Source organism: Loxodonta africana, chromosome 21 (assembly GCF_030014295.1).
Source record: "Loxodonta africana isolate mLoxAfr1 chromosome 21, mLoxAfr1.hap2, whole genome shotgun sequence".
Taxonomy (NCBI): Eukaryota; Metazoa; Chordata; class Mammalia; order Proboscidea; family Elephantidae; genus Loxodonta; species Loxodonta africana.
In genome coordinates this window covers 67,158,655-67,174,940 of record NC_087362.1, presented here as the reverse complement: position 1 = coordinate 67,174,940, position 16,286 = coordinate 67,158,655, and the positions used below count along the sequence as shown (strand labels likewise).

Genomic DNA, 16,286 nt, shown 5'->3' with positions numbered 1-16,286 from the left:
GCCCCGCCCCCAGAATTAATGATGGGGTGGAGCCTGAAAATTAGCATTTCTAACAAGTTTGCAAGTCATGTTGGTGCTGCTGCTTGGTCCAGGGATCACGCTTTGAGAATGACTGATATGGACCTTCATGCACTTTATTCTCAGAGTCCAAAGCACCTATTAAAAATATATACGATTGGTTTAAAAGCTCCAGAAAACAATGTTATGAACTGTACTCAGTGTGCACTTGGTTCTGTACTGTTACTGTAGGTTGGCTGGAGTCTATTTTTCACTCCTCACGACACACTCTGTAGCAGTAATTCTAACTTTGGAAAATTTTGTATCTTTTGCCCAGGAAAACTGACATGAATCTTGTAGGCTGGCGGGCTTAGAACATCTGTTCTATGGGAAAAGACCCCGGAGATATAGATCTCTTCCTATGAAATGTGAAACGTGAAGACAGGACAGCTTGAAAAGGCAGTAAGGACTTCTCCCAAGTGGAAAGAATTAGGGCCCCAGTGCCAGTGCCAGAACCCCCGGAGCAGGGGTTAGCAATCTTCATTTGTAAAAGGCCAGAAAGTAAGTATTTTAGGTTTTGCGGCCCACATCACAGCTACTAACCTTTCTGCTGTAGTGTGAAAGCAGCTACAGACAATACGTAAATGAATGAACGGGTGTGGCTGTGTTCCAACGAACTCTATTTATAAAAACAGATGGCGCTGGCCATAGTTTGCCAGCCCTTGGTCTAGAGCCTCAAATTCTAGCTCCAGCCTCTCCCATAACACATTCTGTAACCTCAGGCAACTTGTTTACTCTCACCAGGGTTCTTTAAAAAAAAAAACAAAAAACTGCAAAATGGGGATTTAACTGTTGATTTTAGACAGTCACTGAAAAGGTCAAATGAGGTCATAAAATAGAAAAGGTCAAAAGTATCAACGGAAGGTAGTGTGTCTCTCAACTACCATGTTATGGATTGAACCCTAACCCCCGTATCTGTGGTTAACTGCAAATGGGTTTTCCTTGTTAGGTTAATCAGACAGTGTTAGTGCAGGGTGTGTCTTAAGTCAATATTTTGAGATATAAAAGCCGATAAAGCAAACAGCAAAAAGAGCAGAGCTGGAGGAAGACAGATACCATGCCACATGATCGCCAAGGAACAGAAGCTGAAAAGAGACAAGGACCTTCCCATAGAGCTGGAGAAAGAAAACCTTCCCCTAGAGCTGGCCCCCTCAATTCAGACTTCTAGCCTCCTGAACTATGAGAAAATATATTTCTGTTTGTTAAAGCCACCCACTTGTGGTATTTCTGTTATAGCAGCACTAGACAACTAAGACATACTCCTACCTAGTTAACCTTCCCTAGTTAGCTTGGTCTAGAGTAGCCACTTCATTATTTAATACGGCAAAAGAAGACAGGTTTTTCCCGCTATCCAAAACAAGAGCATTCCTATGAAACCTTTCGTCAGCTGAAATGGTGTAAAGTGAGTAAGCAATTACCATCACGTCTTTTGGGAAAAAATTTTGAGCGTTCCCAAACCCAAAAAATCACCTACCAAATCATACCAAATAACACCTAAAACCTAAAACAACATAAACACATATTAAAAGCAGGAATGATATAATACACAGCCTGTACAAAGTAGAAATAATGTATGTACAGTGTAGTTTCACTCTTGCTGCTCGAGGCGCACACTAACAGCCTGCTGCAAAACTAAGGCTGAACACAAAAATCCTCTTTGGATTTCTTTTGGTTAGCAAAAACAGGTACCAATGTAGGTCTTTTACAAAAACAAAAGTAACATAAAACAAACTTCCGAAAAGCGGGGGATACCTGCATAGTCTTCTGGTCTAGGGAGTCCAAGAGAGAAAGGGAATATACAAACATAATTAGAAACTGCCCTAGACTGAACAGAGATGTTCTAACATGTTACTGCCAGGCCGGGAAGCAGGAGCCCTGGGTTGTTGTTCACAAGCTATGCCATGGTTTCAGTCTTGGTTTCTCATCTAGAAAACAACAGGCTTTGATATCGGGTTCTCTCTCCACCTAAAATTCTGATTCCAACCTTTTTCTTTTTTATGATTTAGAATATACTATAGAATTCTACTGTAAATGTCATTTACTAATACACATATGCAAAACCACAAGTTAACTGAGTTCTGGCTAATACTGTACTTTGCTAGTTCCATACAGAAAACCGAACAAAAATACTAGTGCCACTTAACTCCAGGCAGCCGAGAAGGGCTGAAAGTCAGTTTGTAAAATGAGTTCCAATTCTGGTTCTGCCACTTACTAGCTATGAGACTGTGGATCGTGGATAAGTTATATAATTCTGTGGAGTCTAAAAGAGACCATAATACATACGTCAGATGATTATCTTGAGGATTAAATAAGCCAGTGCATGCGAAATTTCAGCGCAGTATCTAGCACACAGTAGGCACTCACCAATTCAGGCAATTAATGAATAAATAAGGCTCACTGTGTGGATGCATACCAAAACCAAATCAAACTCAAAGCCGTCGAGTTGATTCTGACTCACAACGACCCTACAGGACAGAGTAGAACTGCCCCACAGGGTTTCCATGGAGCAGCTGGTAGATTCAAACTGCTCGGTTAGCAGCCGAGCTCTTAAGCACTGCACCACCAGGGCCCCATGCAGATGTACAGTGCTGAATAAAACATGAAGGGCCCTGCCCTTATAAAGCTCATAGTGCAGCGTAACAGCAGAGACAGACGTTAAACAAAAAAACAAAACAGTTTTTGAGGACGGAGTAACTGTTAGGGGAATCTAACTTAGGCTGGAGAAGTGAGGGAGGACTTCTGTGGGGAAAGAACATCTAGGCTGAGATCTGAAGGCTAGAGCATTTAGCCAGGTTGGGAGTGTGGGTGGGAACAGCATTCCAGGTAGAGAAGTACCCCGTGTGCATGACGGTCTGAGGCAGGACGAAGGAACACTGGCTACTTCCGTAACTTCAGATGCACTGTACTTTTTCAGACCAGATTCTAGTTTGCTGAAATTTATCTATGACTTGATGGCAAGTTACTTTATTAACTTATGAATAATACTTTTGAAGCAAGTCCTTGCTCACCCTATTAATATTAAAACACTCATTGCACTGTATTACAGACACAGTTGTCTCTTTCGCTGGAATTCCTTATAGGCAGGGGCCCATGTCTTACTCACTTCTGTACCCCCAGCTCAACAATGCCTAGCATATTATGGCTGCTGAGAATTAAGGAATTACACGACACAGCACGAGAGCATATGGATTAACAGCTGAAGTTCTGTGTTGTTGCTGTTAGTAGTTAAGTACTGTCCTTTAGACTGGCTACTTTTGGAGGCTAGGTATGTATAATAATGCTTTCGACATGTAAACAATTTCAGAAGTTCCTATTAACAGCTGACTAAATTCACCTAAAAAAATCAGTTTTATTACTTTGAAGTTAACACTTCATTTTAGCCCTAGGTTGAATCACATGGCTTTATTCGCAACTGGCTTGGTGCTATATAACTTTTGGCTATTTCCAAAATCAAATATACTGCCAAAGACATACCTCTTCGATACACTTCTTGATTTCAAGTGTGTACAAAGAATCTTCAAAAATATTAAAAAATCTTTGACTAAGTGTACATACTCTCCAAAAGGAGACTACTTTGGAGAGTGTGTAACTAGTATGTTTTTTTTGTTTTAAATTTGTTTTATATACCTTACTGATATGTTCCTTATGTATAAAGGGACAGCCTGGAGGAGCAGAAGGTATCCAAGTAATTGTGAGAGGATTTACTGTAAATCAAAAGCCATGCAGAAAAACCATTATACAAAAACAGACAAACAAAAAACCCAAAACAATTCCCCCAAAGTTCTAACTTTTTAAAAGGTTGTCTTCATTAAATGATTATCTTGTTTTGCGTAGGAAGGCCCGGACCATACTAGTCAAAAACGCCCCAGCAGGTACATCAACGGTGTTCTTCTCTGTAGAGCAACGGTATATAATACCAACAGAGCATCAAGGTACGAAGTGCCTTGGCTTCAACCAGACCACAATCTGGAGACCACTCCTATGAAAGTGCGTTGGTTTAGTTATTTTTTCTTAAACATTCGGATGCAAACCAGCTGGCAAGAAATTTGGGTGCTGGCCTAACTCTTGTTATGGGATACTGCCCTTTTCTAAAGATTGAGCCTTATGTTTTCAAGTTATCCATTCCCACATAACACAAAAGATAACAGAGCTCATAAAAAAACGCTCATACTATTTGATCTAGTAATATGCACGAGAGGACAATTAAGTAAAACTATGGTGCAACAGGTGAAATTCTGTATAGGCCATTAAGTTGATAAAATGATGGTCTGTAAGAATTAGAGAAGTGTTTATAAAATAATTTTAAGTGAAATAACACAAACATATACCTCCATTACGATCATTACAAAACTACATATATATTTTACAAATAATAATTGCTACTTATCAAGCACATTATTACATGCTAGGTTCTGTGCTAAGTGCTTCATATATGTTAGCTCACTTCTTACCATGATCCTATGAAACTGGTATTACCATCTCCACTTTCTAGATGAGAAAACTAAGGTTAAGTAACTTGCCTGAGGTCACAGAGTTCCAGAACAGGAACTCAAATCCTGCCCTTAAGGAGTCTGTAGTCTAACAGAGATGTTAAAATGGATACCAAATCTCCACTCTCTGCATAGTGTATAGAAGAATAAAGTTAAGAGGCAAAGTTCTAGCTCTGAGGGTCCTGAGATTTCTTGGAGCTGGGGAGAATCACAGGAGACTTTGCTTGGAAAGTAGCATTTGAACTGGACTTTAGAAATCAGACTGCAGTGATGTTACACTGTGTTCAATTAAGATGGGGTCAACTATATGCTCTGAGGGAAACAACCCCATTATAGTTGTTGTTGTTAGGTGCTGTCGAGTCAGTTCTGACTCATAGCAACCCTACAGGACAGAGCAGAACTGCCTCATAGGGTTTCCAAGGAGCGGCTGGTGGATTCGAACTGCCAACCTTTCTGGTAAGCAGCCATAGCTCACCACAGCTCTTAACCACTGCACCCCCAGAGCTCCTTATAGTAGTATGGTAAAAAATACTCTTCATAATTGTACAATTATATGCTAGCGTAAGAGACCATATGTATACCAAACCAAAACCAAACCCACTGCCGTCGAGTCAATTCTGACTCATAGCGACCCGACAGGACAGAGCAGAACTGCCCCATAGAGTTTCCAAGGACTGCCTGGTAGATTCGAACTGCCGAACTTTTGGTTAGCAGGCATAGCACTTACCCACTACACCACCAGGGTTTCCAAAAAATAACTCTTCATATTGTACAATTTTATTTCAGCATAAAGGTCCATATGTACACAGACTCTAAATATTGTATTTTATGGGCTACTTCACGTATTTTCAAAGGTGATGTGACAACCTGATTTTTACTTACGTGCTGACTTTAGGAGCTGACCCCTGCACAGAATGCTATGGCACAGCCACTGCACAGGTTTGAGGGGAGGAAGTTTATATACCAAGTACAGGGTTAAGAACAAGGGCAGGGAGTTGAGTAAGCGTGAGGGCGTGCACAGGTGACATTAAGTTGTTCTCATTTTAAGCACAGGAGACACGAAGGGGAATGACAAGGATTGAACTGTATGCCCCCAAAATGTGTCAACCTGACTAGGCCATGATTCCCAGGACTGTGTGGTTGTCCTCCATTTTGTGATCTGATGTTAATTATCCTCCATTTTGTGCTCACAGCCTTATTCAAGGCACTACCCTTGCTGAGTCACACTTTTTATCTCACGAGAAATAAAAGGAGAAGCAGCAGAGAGGTGAGAGAACTCACTACAACCAAGAAAGAAGAGCTGGGAGCAAAGTGCATCCTTTGGACCTGGGGTCCCTGTGCTGACAACCTCCTAAACCCAGGGATGACAGATGCCAAGACACGTGGAGACCTCCAAAGAACCAGAAGCTGAAGAGACAAGGACCTTCCTCCAGAGCTGATGGAGAGAGAAAGCTTTCCCCTGGAGCCAGTGGTCTGAATTCGGACTTCTAGTCTCCTAAGCTGTGAGAAAATTTGTTTATTAAAGCCATCTGCTTGTGGTATTTCTGTTACAGCAGCACTAGATAGCTACAACAGGGAGTACAGGATAGGATTTGAAAGGCAGTTGTGCTGGCAGACTAGGGAGTGAGAACTTGAATATTCAGGTGGTGGGGAGTCAAAGTTTCTGAGTGGAAGAATGATAAGCCTTGAGCCTTAGTTATATTAATCAGATGACAGTATCTAAAAATACTGAAGAAGGTAGAGACTGTGTTAAGAAGACCTACTGAGAAGGCTTTTCATTGAAATAGCTCACGTGAGAAATCTAAATTCCTTTACTGAAATTCAAACCTGTTCTTCTGAAAAGCACAGTCCTAACCCAAATTATGTCTTCACAGCTTTGTAAGTCACCTCCAGGTTTAGATGCTCAAAGAAGTTAGGCCAGTCCCACTGCCAGGGATGTTACCAGAGTAAAATGACAAAGACAGTAGTCATTTTTAAAAAACCAAAAGCATTACTATTATTTATAAATGGAGGTCAAGTAACCTTTTAATGAAATTAAAAACTATCATTCATGCATAATAGATTCCAATCAACATCTACGTTATGAAAGCACTATACTAGGTCCCAAGGAGGATTTAAAAAAACAAAACTCGTTACTGTTAAGTTGATTCCAACTCACTGGGACCCTTGTAGGGTTTCCAACGCTGTAGCCTCTAGGGAAGCAGACTGCCACATCTTTGTTCCGCAGAGTGGCTTGTGAATTCGAACTGCTAACCTTTCAGTCAGCAGCTGAGCACTTAACCATTGTGGTTCCAGGGCTCCTTTCCAAGGAGGATACATACTCATAAGAACTAACAGTTGAACGTCTACTATATGCTAGACACTGTTCAAAGTTATTTAGGCATATTTACTCTTTTAATTCTTAAAAATAACTCTATGAGGCAGGTACTGTTCGTATCTCATTTAATTGCTGAGTTAACTGAGGCAAAGAGCAGCTAAGAAAGCTACGGAATATGAGGTAGTTTATGACAAGAAAGGAGAAATGAATGGCTATAATCCTGTTAAGCAAAATGAGGATTCTGTCAAAACACAATCCATTGACTGGTATGGTACAACATCTGCCACACCTGGGATCTCAGGGCTGCCAGGGTTTACTATCTGGCTTGGCAAAACGCCCCACCACTTCTTTCCCACTCTGCTGTTCCACGTATGTACCTCCTGGAGGGGTCCTCTTAATTAGAGATGATCTTCCCAGAGAAGGACTTTGACTAAGGGTATATAAGTAGTGTACCTCCCCTCACAGGAGGGCTATTTATTCAACAAATATTTACAGGACTCCTATTAAATATGCCAGACTCTGTATTAGGCTCGGATGTTAAAGGTATACTTCCTGCCCTGCACGAGCTTGGAGCTGGGCCGGGGAATCAGATGCAAAGGGATAAACAAGCTTCACGGCCTGGTACATTCTACCAGAGGTCTGAGTTAAGTGTTCTGGGAGTCCGGGGAAAAGTGTTTCTCATTCTGCCTTGGAGAGCTGGCGAAAGTTATCATAGAGGTAACAGCTAAAGTGTGCCAGATACTGCTGAGTACTTCCCCAAAACTTTATCTTCTTATCTAAGTAAAAGATTTCTGATTTTAGCAGGGTTCACTGTGTCCCTGATCCCAACTAAAAGAGGGTCATCTCTCAGCCTTCCTAGCTGCCAGGGTGGCCATGTGATTAACTTCTGGCTAATTAAGTACAAGCAGAAGCAACCAATGCCTTTTAGGAAACATTTAAAAAGGGAAAGGGCATTCTTTCCTTATGCCCCTCCTCCTTACTGCTGCACAGAACTGAGAGATGACAGTCACCAGCCCTCAGAACCATACATAACCCAGACCTTCCCAGGCCAACAGATGTCACACAGCTGACCCCCCCCCCCAAGAAGAAACCAGAGGCAGCTGCTGTTCTAAAAGTCCCTGGAGATCCAGAACACAGCTCAGAGAGGAGTCTCTTTCTGAACTCTCCCTCTCTAGACAGCACTAGCAAAAACAAGCCCCTCTCTCTATCCCAGGTCTGGCCTGGAAAAAGGGGACGGCCAAAACATCCTCTACAGAACCAGTGATACCCCAAGAATCTGGAAATAGCCCATGGTCCCTAGCCCTGAGTCCTGGAGGAGAAGAATCCTGGGAAAATTCATTTTTACCTGTTTCTACTTCAGCTTTGGTAAAACGAAAACCATCTACCTATTTGGCATTCTCTGCTGGGTTTTATGTCCAAATGAGACCGAGGATGAAAAAGCATCTTATTTTGCAAGAGCATCAAAATATAACAGTGGTTAATGATGATGAGAGTCACGGTGAAGAGACGGCAGAATGGCTGGAACACCGAGGAGACTTCTAGGCACCTCTCCTAAAGATACCCTTTTAAAGTGTACAAAGATTAGCATACAATGAAGCATGCTGCAGCATTATTTGTAAAAAAACAAACAAAATCTGCTGCCGTTGTAGTGACCCTATTGGACAGCCCCATAGGGTTTCCAATGAGCAGCTGGTAGATTCAAACTGCCAACCTTTTGGTCAGTAGTTATGTTCTTAACCACTGTACCACCAGGCTTTTATTTCATATTAAATAAAATGAAGTTTGGGGGCCAACTCAACAGTAGTTTACAGTAACAATAGTACATTCATATAACCAAATACTACGCAGTCATTAAAAAGACTGAGATAATTGACAAAACAAGAAATGAAGAACATGAGTATATCATTTGGTGGTATGGTGGTAAACACCAGAAATAAAGCTAAAAGCGGTTAAAAGTGATCACTTCACCTTTTAGTTAAACAAGACGATGGCAGGAGCAGAGTACACAAGAGACAAGAGTGGATGAAAGAAATCAACAAACCTGGGAGGCAGAAGGCAGATGGAGGAGTTTGCAGAACAGAGGAGACAAAGTATCTTCTGCCTAAAAAGAGGGATACCTATGAGGTGAGTCAAATCCTAGAAGCCTGGAAAAGCTCAGAACACGAGGACATAAGGAACCAGAGAGGCTCCAGACCCAAAGACCAGTCAAAAGGGACCGAGAAGCTGGAATGAAAGCAGAGAACTGGATGGTAAGACCTTTAGCTCCCCTCCCTCATCCCCACTAGTCTCCAGAAATACTTGCAGCTAGGTAAAAATCTTCTCCCAGGAGGGAAGGGTTTTTCTCTGGAGGAACTAAAGAGCCTAGTGGAAACATCTGTGAGGTGCAGACATCTGAGGGTTCCCCACCAAAATTAGCAGGGTCCTATTCAGTCACCCTACAGCAAAGTCCATCAGCAGACAAAGTTTGTCCAGGCACAAAACATTTACTCAGCTTTTTTGTGCCGCATGTTTAAATACAGACTACAAAGGATGAAGAGACAACCAAAGAATGCTTTTAACATAAACGAGACCAAACAAATAAATTGAAGAACTTGGGAGAAATGTACACAGCAAAATAAACAAAACTTCAATCAATACAAGAATAGGATGTTATCAAAAAAAGACCACTAAAAAACAAGAAAGAGGTCCCGGATATTAAAATGATGAGATCTGAAATAAAACTTAATAGAAGAGTCCACCCAGTAAGAAGACAAAATTCAGAAATTCTCTTTGAAGGCAGAACATAAAAAACAAAGAGAGGGAAAACAGGAAAGAAAATGCTATCAGGCCAGGAGCCCAACATCTAAATGGCAGGGGGTTCCAGAAAGAGAAAAAAGAAAAAACAGAGGGAAGGAATTTATCACAGACATTTATCAAGCGGCCATCTCAAAACTGAAGGCACACATATTCATTGTGAAATGTTAAAAGCACTGATATCGACTGAATTAAAAGCCCGTTGCGGTGAAGTCGATTCCAACTCACAGAGACCCTACAGGACACAGTAGAACTATCCCCATAGGGTTTCCAAGGAGCAGCCGGTGGATTAGAGCCACAACCTTTCGGGTTAGCAGCCTGAACTCCTAACCACTGCCCCCAGGGTTCCACTGAATTGTGTCCCCCAAAACATGTGTTATAAACTCTAGCCTCCATGCCTGTGGTTAAAACCCCATTTGGGAATGGGTTTTTGTTATGTTAATGACACAGGATTAGCGTAAGGTATATTTTCAGTCAATCTCTTTTGAGATATAAGAGATTAAACAAGTAAGCAAGAGAAGGAGAGATGGGAGAAGACTGATGCTAAGCCACATAGAGATCTCCAAGGAACCAGGAAAAAAGCTGAACAGACAAGGATCTTCCCCCAGAGCTGACAGACAGAAAGCCTTCGCCTAGGGCTGCTGCCCTAAATTCAGATTTTTAGCCTCCTAAACTGGGAGAAAATAAATTTCTATTTGTTAAAGCCATCCACTTGTGGTATTTCTGTTAAAGCAGCACTAGATAACTAAGACAACTGAAGATCCTACAAACTTCAAGAGAGCAAGTACTGGTCATATACAAAGGTCTGAGAATAGCAACAGACTTCTGAACAGCGAATCTGGAAGCCAAAAGACAACAGAGCAACACCTTCAAAATTCTGAGAGAAAATAGTTTTCAAGATACAATTCCATTTTGAATCAAACTATCAATGAGGTACAAGGGTAGAATAAAGATTTTCAAGCATGTTGGAACTTACAAAAACCTACCTCTGATGCATGCTTTTCTAGGAAGCTCCTAGAGTTTAGACCCCACGTAAACAAGGGAGTATATAACGAACAAGCGAGTAAATTAAAAAAAGGGAAGACATAAGATCCAGGAAGTAGGCAAAGGAGAGTCCCGGGAGACCTAGAGAATTAGTCCAGAAGAGAGGCGGAGGAGACAGAGAGCCACAAGATGGCTGTCTTAAAAAAAAAAAAAGTGTTCAATCTTGTGCAAAACAGAACTCAGCTGGGCTTTATAAATCTGTGTGAGAACAGATAACCAAACAAATGAAAACAATTAACTTTAACTCCCTGGCCAAGATCAGATCTGTATTTGTTCACTGTACTTGTCTCCACTGTGAACAGTAATTACAACACTGCCTACTGATTTAAGCAACAACTGTGATTTATCTACAGTGGGACAATGGAGGTAGGGAAACTGGGGGTGTGCAGCAGTGTAAATATATACAGTAAGGCTATATATGAATATACGGATGTGGTGTGTAAGTATAGGTGTGGGCATATGTATACGCATGTTTACGTGTGCTGCACATACTTTCAAATATTAAATAAAGCAAGTGGGGTGGCTATATATATAAACAGCAACTATACACTTGGACCTCCCCGGATAGAATACACAGGAATCAAACTGACTACATCTGTGCAGAGACAATGGAGAAGCTCAATATCATCACTCAGAGCAAGGCCAGAGGCTGACTGTGGAAGAGACCATCAACTGCTCACATGCAAGACCAAGTGGAAGCTGAAGGAAGATTAAAACAGGTCCACAAGAGCCAAAGTATGACCCTGAGTATATCCCACCTGAATTTAGACACCATCGCAACAGATTTGATGCATTTAACACTAATGACTAAAGACCAGATGAGTTGTGTGGGATGATATCAAGGACATCATACATGAAGAAAGCAAAAGGTCATTAAAAAGACAGAAAAGACCAAAATGAATGTCAGAAGAGATTCTGAAACTTACTTTTAAACATAGAGTAACTAAACCAATAGAAAAATGATTAACTAAAAGGACTAAACAGAAGATTTCAAGGATGGCTTGAGAAGACAAAGTATCATAATGAAATGTGCAAAGACGTGGAGTTAGAAAACCAAAAGGAAAGGACAAGCTCGCATTTCTCAAGCTGAAAGAAATGAAGGAAAAAATTTTAAGCCTCAAGTTGCAATACTTAAGATTCTACGGTCAAAATACTGAACAAGGTAGGAGGCACCAAACGAAGATGGGAAGGAATACTGAGTCACTGTACCAAAAAGAAACGATCAACGTTCAACTGTTACAGGAGGTAGCATAAAATCAAGAATCGATGATACTGAAGGAAGTAGTTGTCTCAGTCACCTAGTGCTGCTATAACAGAAATACCACAAGTGGATGGCTTTAACAAAGAGAAATTTATTCTCTCACAGTCTAGTAGGTTACAAGTCCAAATTCAGGGTGCTGGCTCCAGGGGAAGGCTTTCTCTGTCCGCTCTGGAGGAAGATTCCTTGTCATCAATCCTCCCCTGGTCAAGGAGCTTCTGAAGCGCACGGACACCAGGTCCAAAGGACGTGCTCTGCCCCTGGTGCTGCTTTCTTGGTGGTATGAGCTCATCACTCTGTGCTTGCTTCTGTTTCCTTTTACCTCTCAAGAGCTAAAAAGTGGTGCAGGCCACACTCCACGGAAACTCCCTTTACATTGGATCAGGGAGGTAACCTGAGAAAGGGTGGTGTTACAACCCTACCCTAACCCTCTTTACCATAAAATTACAATCACAAAATGGAGAACCACCACACAATACTGGGAATCATGGCCTAACCAAGTTGAAACACACATTTTTGGGGGGACATAATTCACTCCATGACAGAAGTCCAAGCTGCACTGAAGGCACTGGCAAAAAACAAGGATCCAGGAATTGACAGAATAAATTGAGACGTTTTAACAAACAGATGCAATGCTGGAAGCACTCACTTGTCTATGCCAAGAAATTTGGAAGACAGCTACGTGGCTAACCAACAGGAAGAGATCAATATTTGTGCCCATTCCAAAGGAAGGTGATCCAAGAGAATGCGGAAATTATCAAATAATATCGTTAAGATCACAGGCAAGTAAAAATTTGCTGAAGATAATTAAAAAACAGTTGTAGCAGTACACTGATAGGGAACTGCCAGGAATTCAAGTTGGATTCAGAAGAGGACGAGGGACAAGGGATATGCACGGTTCTTGGCTGAAAGCAGAGAATACCAGAAAGTTGTTACCTGTGTTTTACTGACTATGCAAAGGCATTTGACTGTGTGGATCATAACAAATTACGGGTAACATTGAGAAGAACGGGCATTCCAGAACACTTCATTGTGCTCATGTGGAACCTGTACATAGACCAAGAGGCAGTCATTCAAAGAGTGCAAGGAGATACTGCATGGTTTAAAATCAGGAAAAGTGTGAGTCAGGGTTGTATTCTTTCACCATACCTGTTCAATCTGTATGCTGAGCAAGTAATCCGAGAAACTGGACTATATGAAGAAGGCAGCCTGAGGACTGGAGGAAGACTCATTAACAACCTGTCATATGCAGATGACACAACCTTGTTTGCTAAAAGCAAAGAGAACTTGAAGCACTTACTGATGAAGATCAAATACTACAAAAATTTGAACAATCGAACCAATAAGCAATACGATAAATGAAGAAAAGATTGAAATTGTAAAGGATTTCGTTTTACTTGGATCCACAATCAATGCCCATGGAAGCAGCAGTCAAGAAATCAAACTAAGCATTGCACTGGGCAAATCTGCTGCAAAAAACCTCTTCAAGGTGTTAAAAAGCAAAGATGTCACTTTGAGGACTACGGTGCACCTGACTCAAGCCATCATATTTTCAAATGACTCATATATATGAGAAAGCTGGACAATGAATAAGGAAGACCAAAGAAGAACTGACATCTTTGAATTATGGTGTTGGTGGAGAATATGGACTATACCACGGACTTCCAGAAGAATGAACAAATCTGTGTTGGAAGTCCAGCCAGAATGCTCCTCAGAAGTGAGGATGGTGAGACTTCATCTCATGTACTTTGGACATGACACCAGGAAGGGCCAGTCCCTGGAGAAAGACATCATGCTTGGTAGGTCAGCAAAAAGAGGAAGACCCTCAATAAGATGGATTGAGAGTGGCTGCAACAACGGGCTCAAGCATGGCAACAATTTTAATGATGGGGCAGGACCAGGCAGTGTTTTGTTCTGTTGTATACAGGGTGGCTATGAGTCAGAGCCGACTTGACGGCAGCTAACAACAAGAAGCAGTGTAAAAATGCTAATTTAAATTCTAGTCTTCTGTATGTCAGTAGAAGATAAATAAAACTGATTAATCACAAAATAGCAATATAAACCTATATTTAGAAATGGAGATAGGTTATCAGAAGAAAAAGCCAAAAGGTTTGTAGTGGAACTCCAGGGTGGAACAGGAGACAGCTTTTGTATTAAAAGCCTTGTACTGCTCTGTGACTTAAAATGATGTTTGTGAATTAGTTTACAACTAACAAAAATTAACTAATTGAAAACTAGTTACCTCTGGAGAGGGAGACTATGTGAAGGACTGGTGAGAAAAATGCTTTTTTCATTTTGTTCACTTCTCTACTGTTTCAATTTTTTAAAAATTCATATGCATCTATGGCCTTTACCATTTAGGAAAGAAAGGGAAACGTGTATTGTCTAGCCAAACGCAAAAAAGCTGGGGAAGAAAGGAAGAATAACTTAAATTCTAAAGAGAGAATTCCTAAGACTTGGTGACTTACCAATGTGTTTAACCACATATAACTCACTTCTGTTGTATATATTAACGTAAGAAAAACTATAAGACTAACTGTGGAAAATCTACCTTCAAGATAAAACAACTGATCTAATAAGTCACTTAGTGAGAGGTTAAATTTAGGAATACAGAAGTCTAGGATGAGTCCAGGTATGTATGTACCATCCTTGGAAAGAAAGTTTATTTATATTATTTTGCCCAGTCTGTGAACCAAAATGGCACCTACCTATTTTTTTTTATTAAATGCAAATGGTTAAGAAAATTTTCATTATTGGTGTTATGTCCCTGAAAGGTCTCTGATCAAATCTTCTCTTCCTTAGACTAAAACTTTATTTTAAAAGATGAAAATTGTTCACTATATATTTAGCATTATAGTATTTACTTCAGAACAAAACTTAAACTCTGATAGATCCCATTCAGTTTTGAAATTACTATTTTTGACAAACCTGGGAACACTGAAATCTTCCTGAGCATGACCTCTACGCTTTTTAAGCGGAAAAAGCATTCTTGGAAGCAGCTCCTGAAAATCAGGACTTAGCCACTTATTCACCTGGTGTGTGTGTTCACCTGATATGTGAGTCCAAATTGCCTAAAAGTGTAATTAAACAAAGATGTGCTGAAACTCACAGATGAGTCACGTTTCTACCCTGCCTTGTTCCTCCTCAAACCGGGCAGATTTTACAGGTGTTTCAGTGTCTCACTGCGCACAAAGAAAATAAAGCCACGTTGGGGGCTGCAGGATGGACCCTTCAGAAAGTGGCGCCACCAGCCAAGCTGAAGTAACGCAACATCCTTTACCTTGACTCTTCTCCGTTTTCTCCCTTTTTCTTCCCCTGGAACCTGTTTCTCTCCTTTCTTTCTCTTTTTGCGCTTTCTGTCCTTGTGTTTGTCATGATCGTTCTTGTCTTCGAAGAGGCTTGAGTCGTGCCCCGAGCTGCCCGTGGAGAGTTCGGTGACCTCGCTGCCTCCCACTTTGAGGACCAACTTCAGGGGCTTCTCTACGTACTCTGAAGGGAAAGGAACGGCCTCGATTAGAGGGGCTGGCCGGGGGATCCACAACGCACGGCGACCCGGGAGCAGGGAGGGAGGTGGCGCAAAGGACGCAGCGGGCGCCCTACAAGGCACCTGCTGAAAGACGCACACCTGCCAAGTGACCGCGGGCGCCGCCCGCCCCGAACCTCCCCCGGCAGTCCCACATCGCCCAACGAGAGACTCCCCCGGGACCGGGCGGACCCCAGTTCGAACCCCGCCCCGTCTGGGGTCTGCGCGGCCTCGGGCCGGCCGCACCCCCTTCGCAGACCAGGCCCGTCCGTGCGAGGAGCGGCCCCGGTCCACCTCGGGCGCCCAGGGGTAATTCGGAAAGAAGGGAAACCCCGCCGAGCCGGCCGACGGCCCGCCGCCCCGCCGGCCCGCCCACCCCTCACCTTCGTAGAGGTGTTTGTCCGACTTGTGCTTCTTGTGCTTCTTGCCCATGTCCGCCCGGGCCCCGGTACCCGCCCCCCGCGCCAGGCCCAGGCCGTGCGGCGCCGCTTCCGGTCCGGACCAGGCGAGCGGAGGGCGGGAGCGGGGCCCACGAGACCCTGCGCCGCGAGGCAGGGGGACGGCGTGCGCCGGGCGGCGCGAGGCTACACAGGAGGACGGCGCGCGAGACCCACAGGGGCCTGAGAGCGGCTGCGGGTCGGCGAGCGGCCGGCGCAGAGGCGGAAGAGACGGCCTGCCGCGCGCGCAAGGTGCGGCCGGCTGCGCGTGGCGGCCCCTGGAGGCCGGAGGTGGCGCTGCAGCCTGTGGGTCTGGGGCGGAGTCTGGGCTGGGGGCGGAGTCCTGACAGGGGGCGGGGCTGGAGCC

General features: G+C 42.8%; 1 protein-coding gene across 2 annotated transcripts in view; it reads right to left on the bottom strand.

The window, feature by feature from the left end:
- Positions 1-16,000, bottom strand: part of BRD7 (bromodomain containing 7) — a 60,036-nt gene extending 44,036 nt beyond the window's left edge. For both annotated transcript variants that reach the window (XM_064274070.1, XM_010596089.3), the window contains exons 1-2: positions 15,866-16,000; positions 15,240-15,448 (exon numbers count right to left, since the gene is read on the bottom strand). In XM_064274070.1, coding sequence (XP_064130140.1) covers positions 15,240-15,448; positions 15,866-15,914 — 258 coding nt within the window. In that variant the 5' untranslated portion in view covers positions 15,915-16,000. The remainder of the gene's footprint in view (positions 1-15,239; positions 15,449-15,865) is intronic.
- Positions 16,001-16,286: the final 286 nt, after the last annotated feature.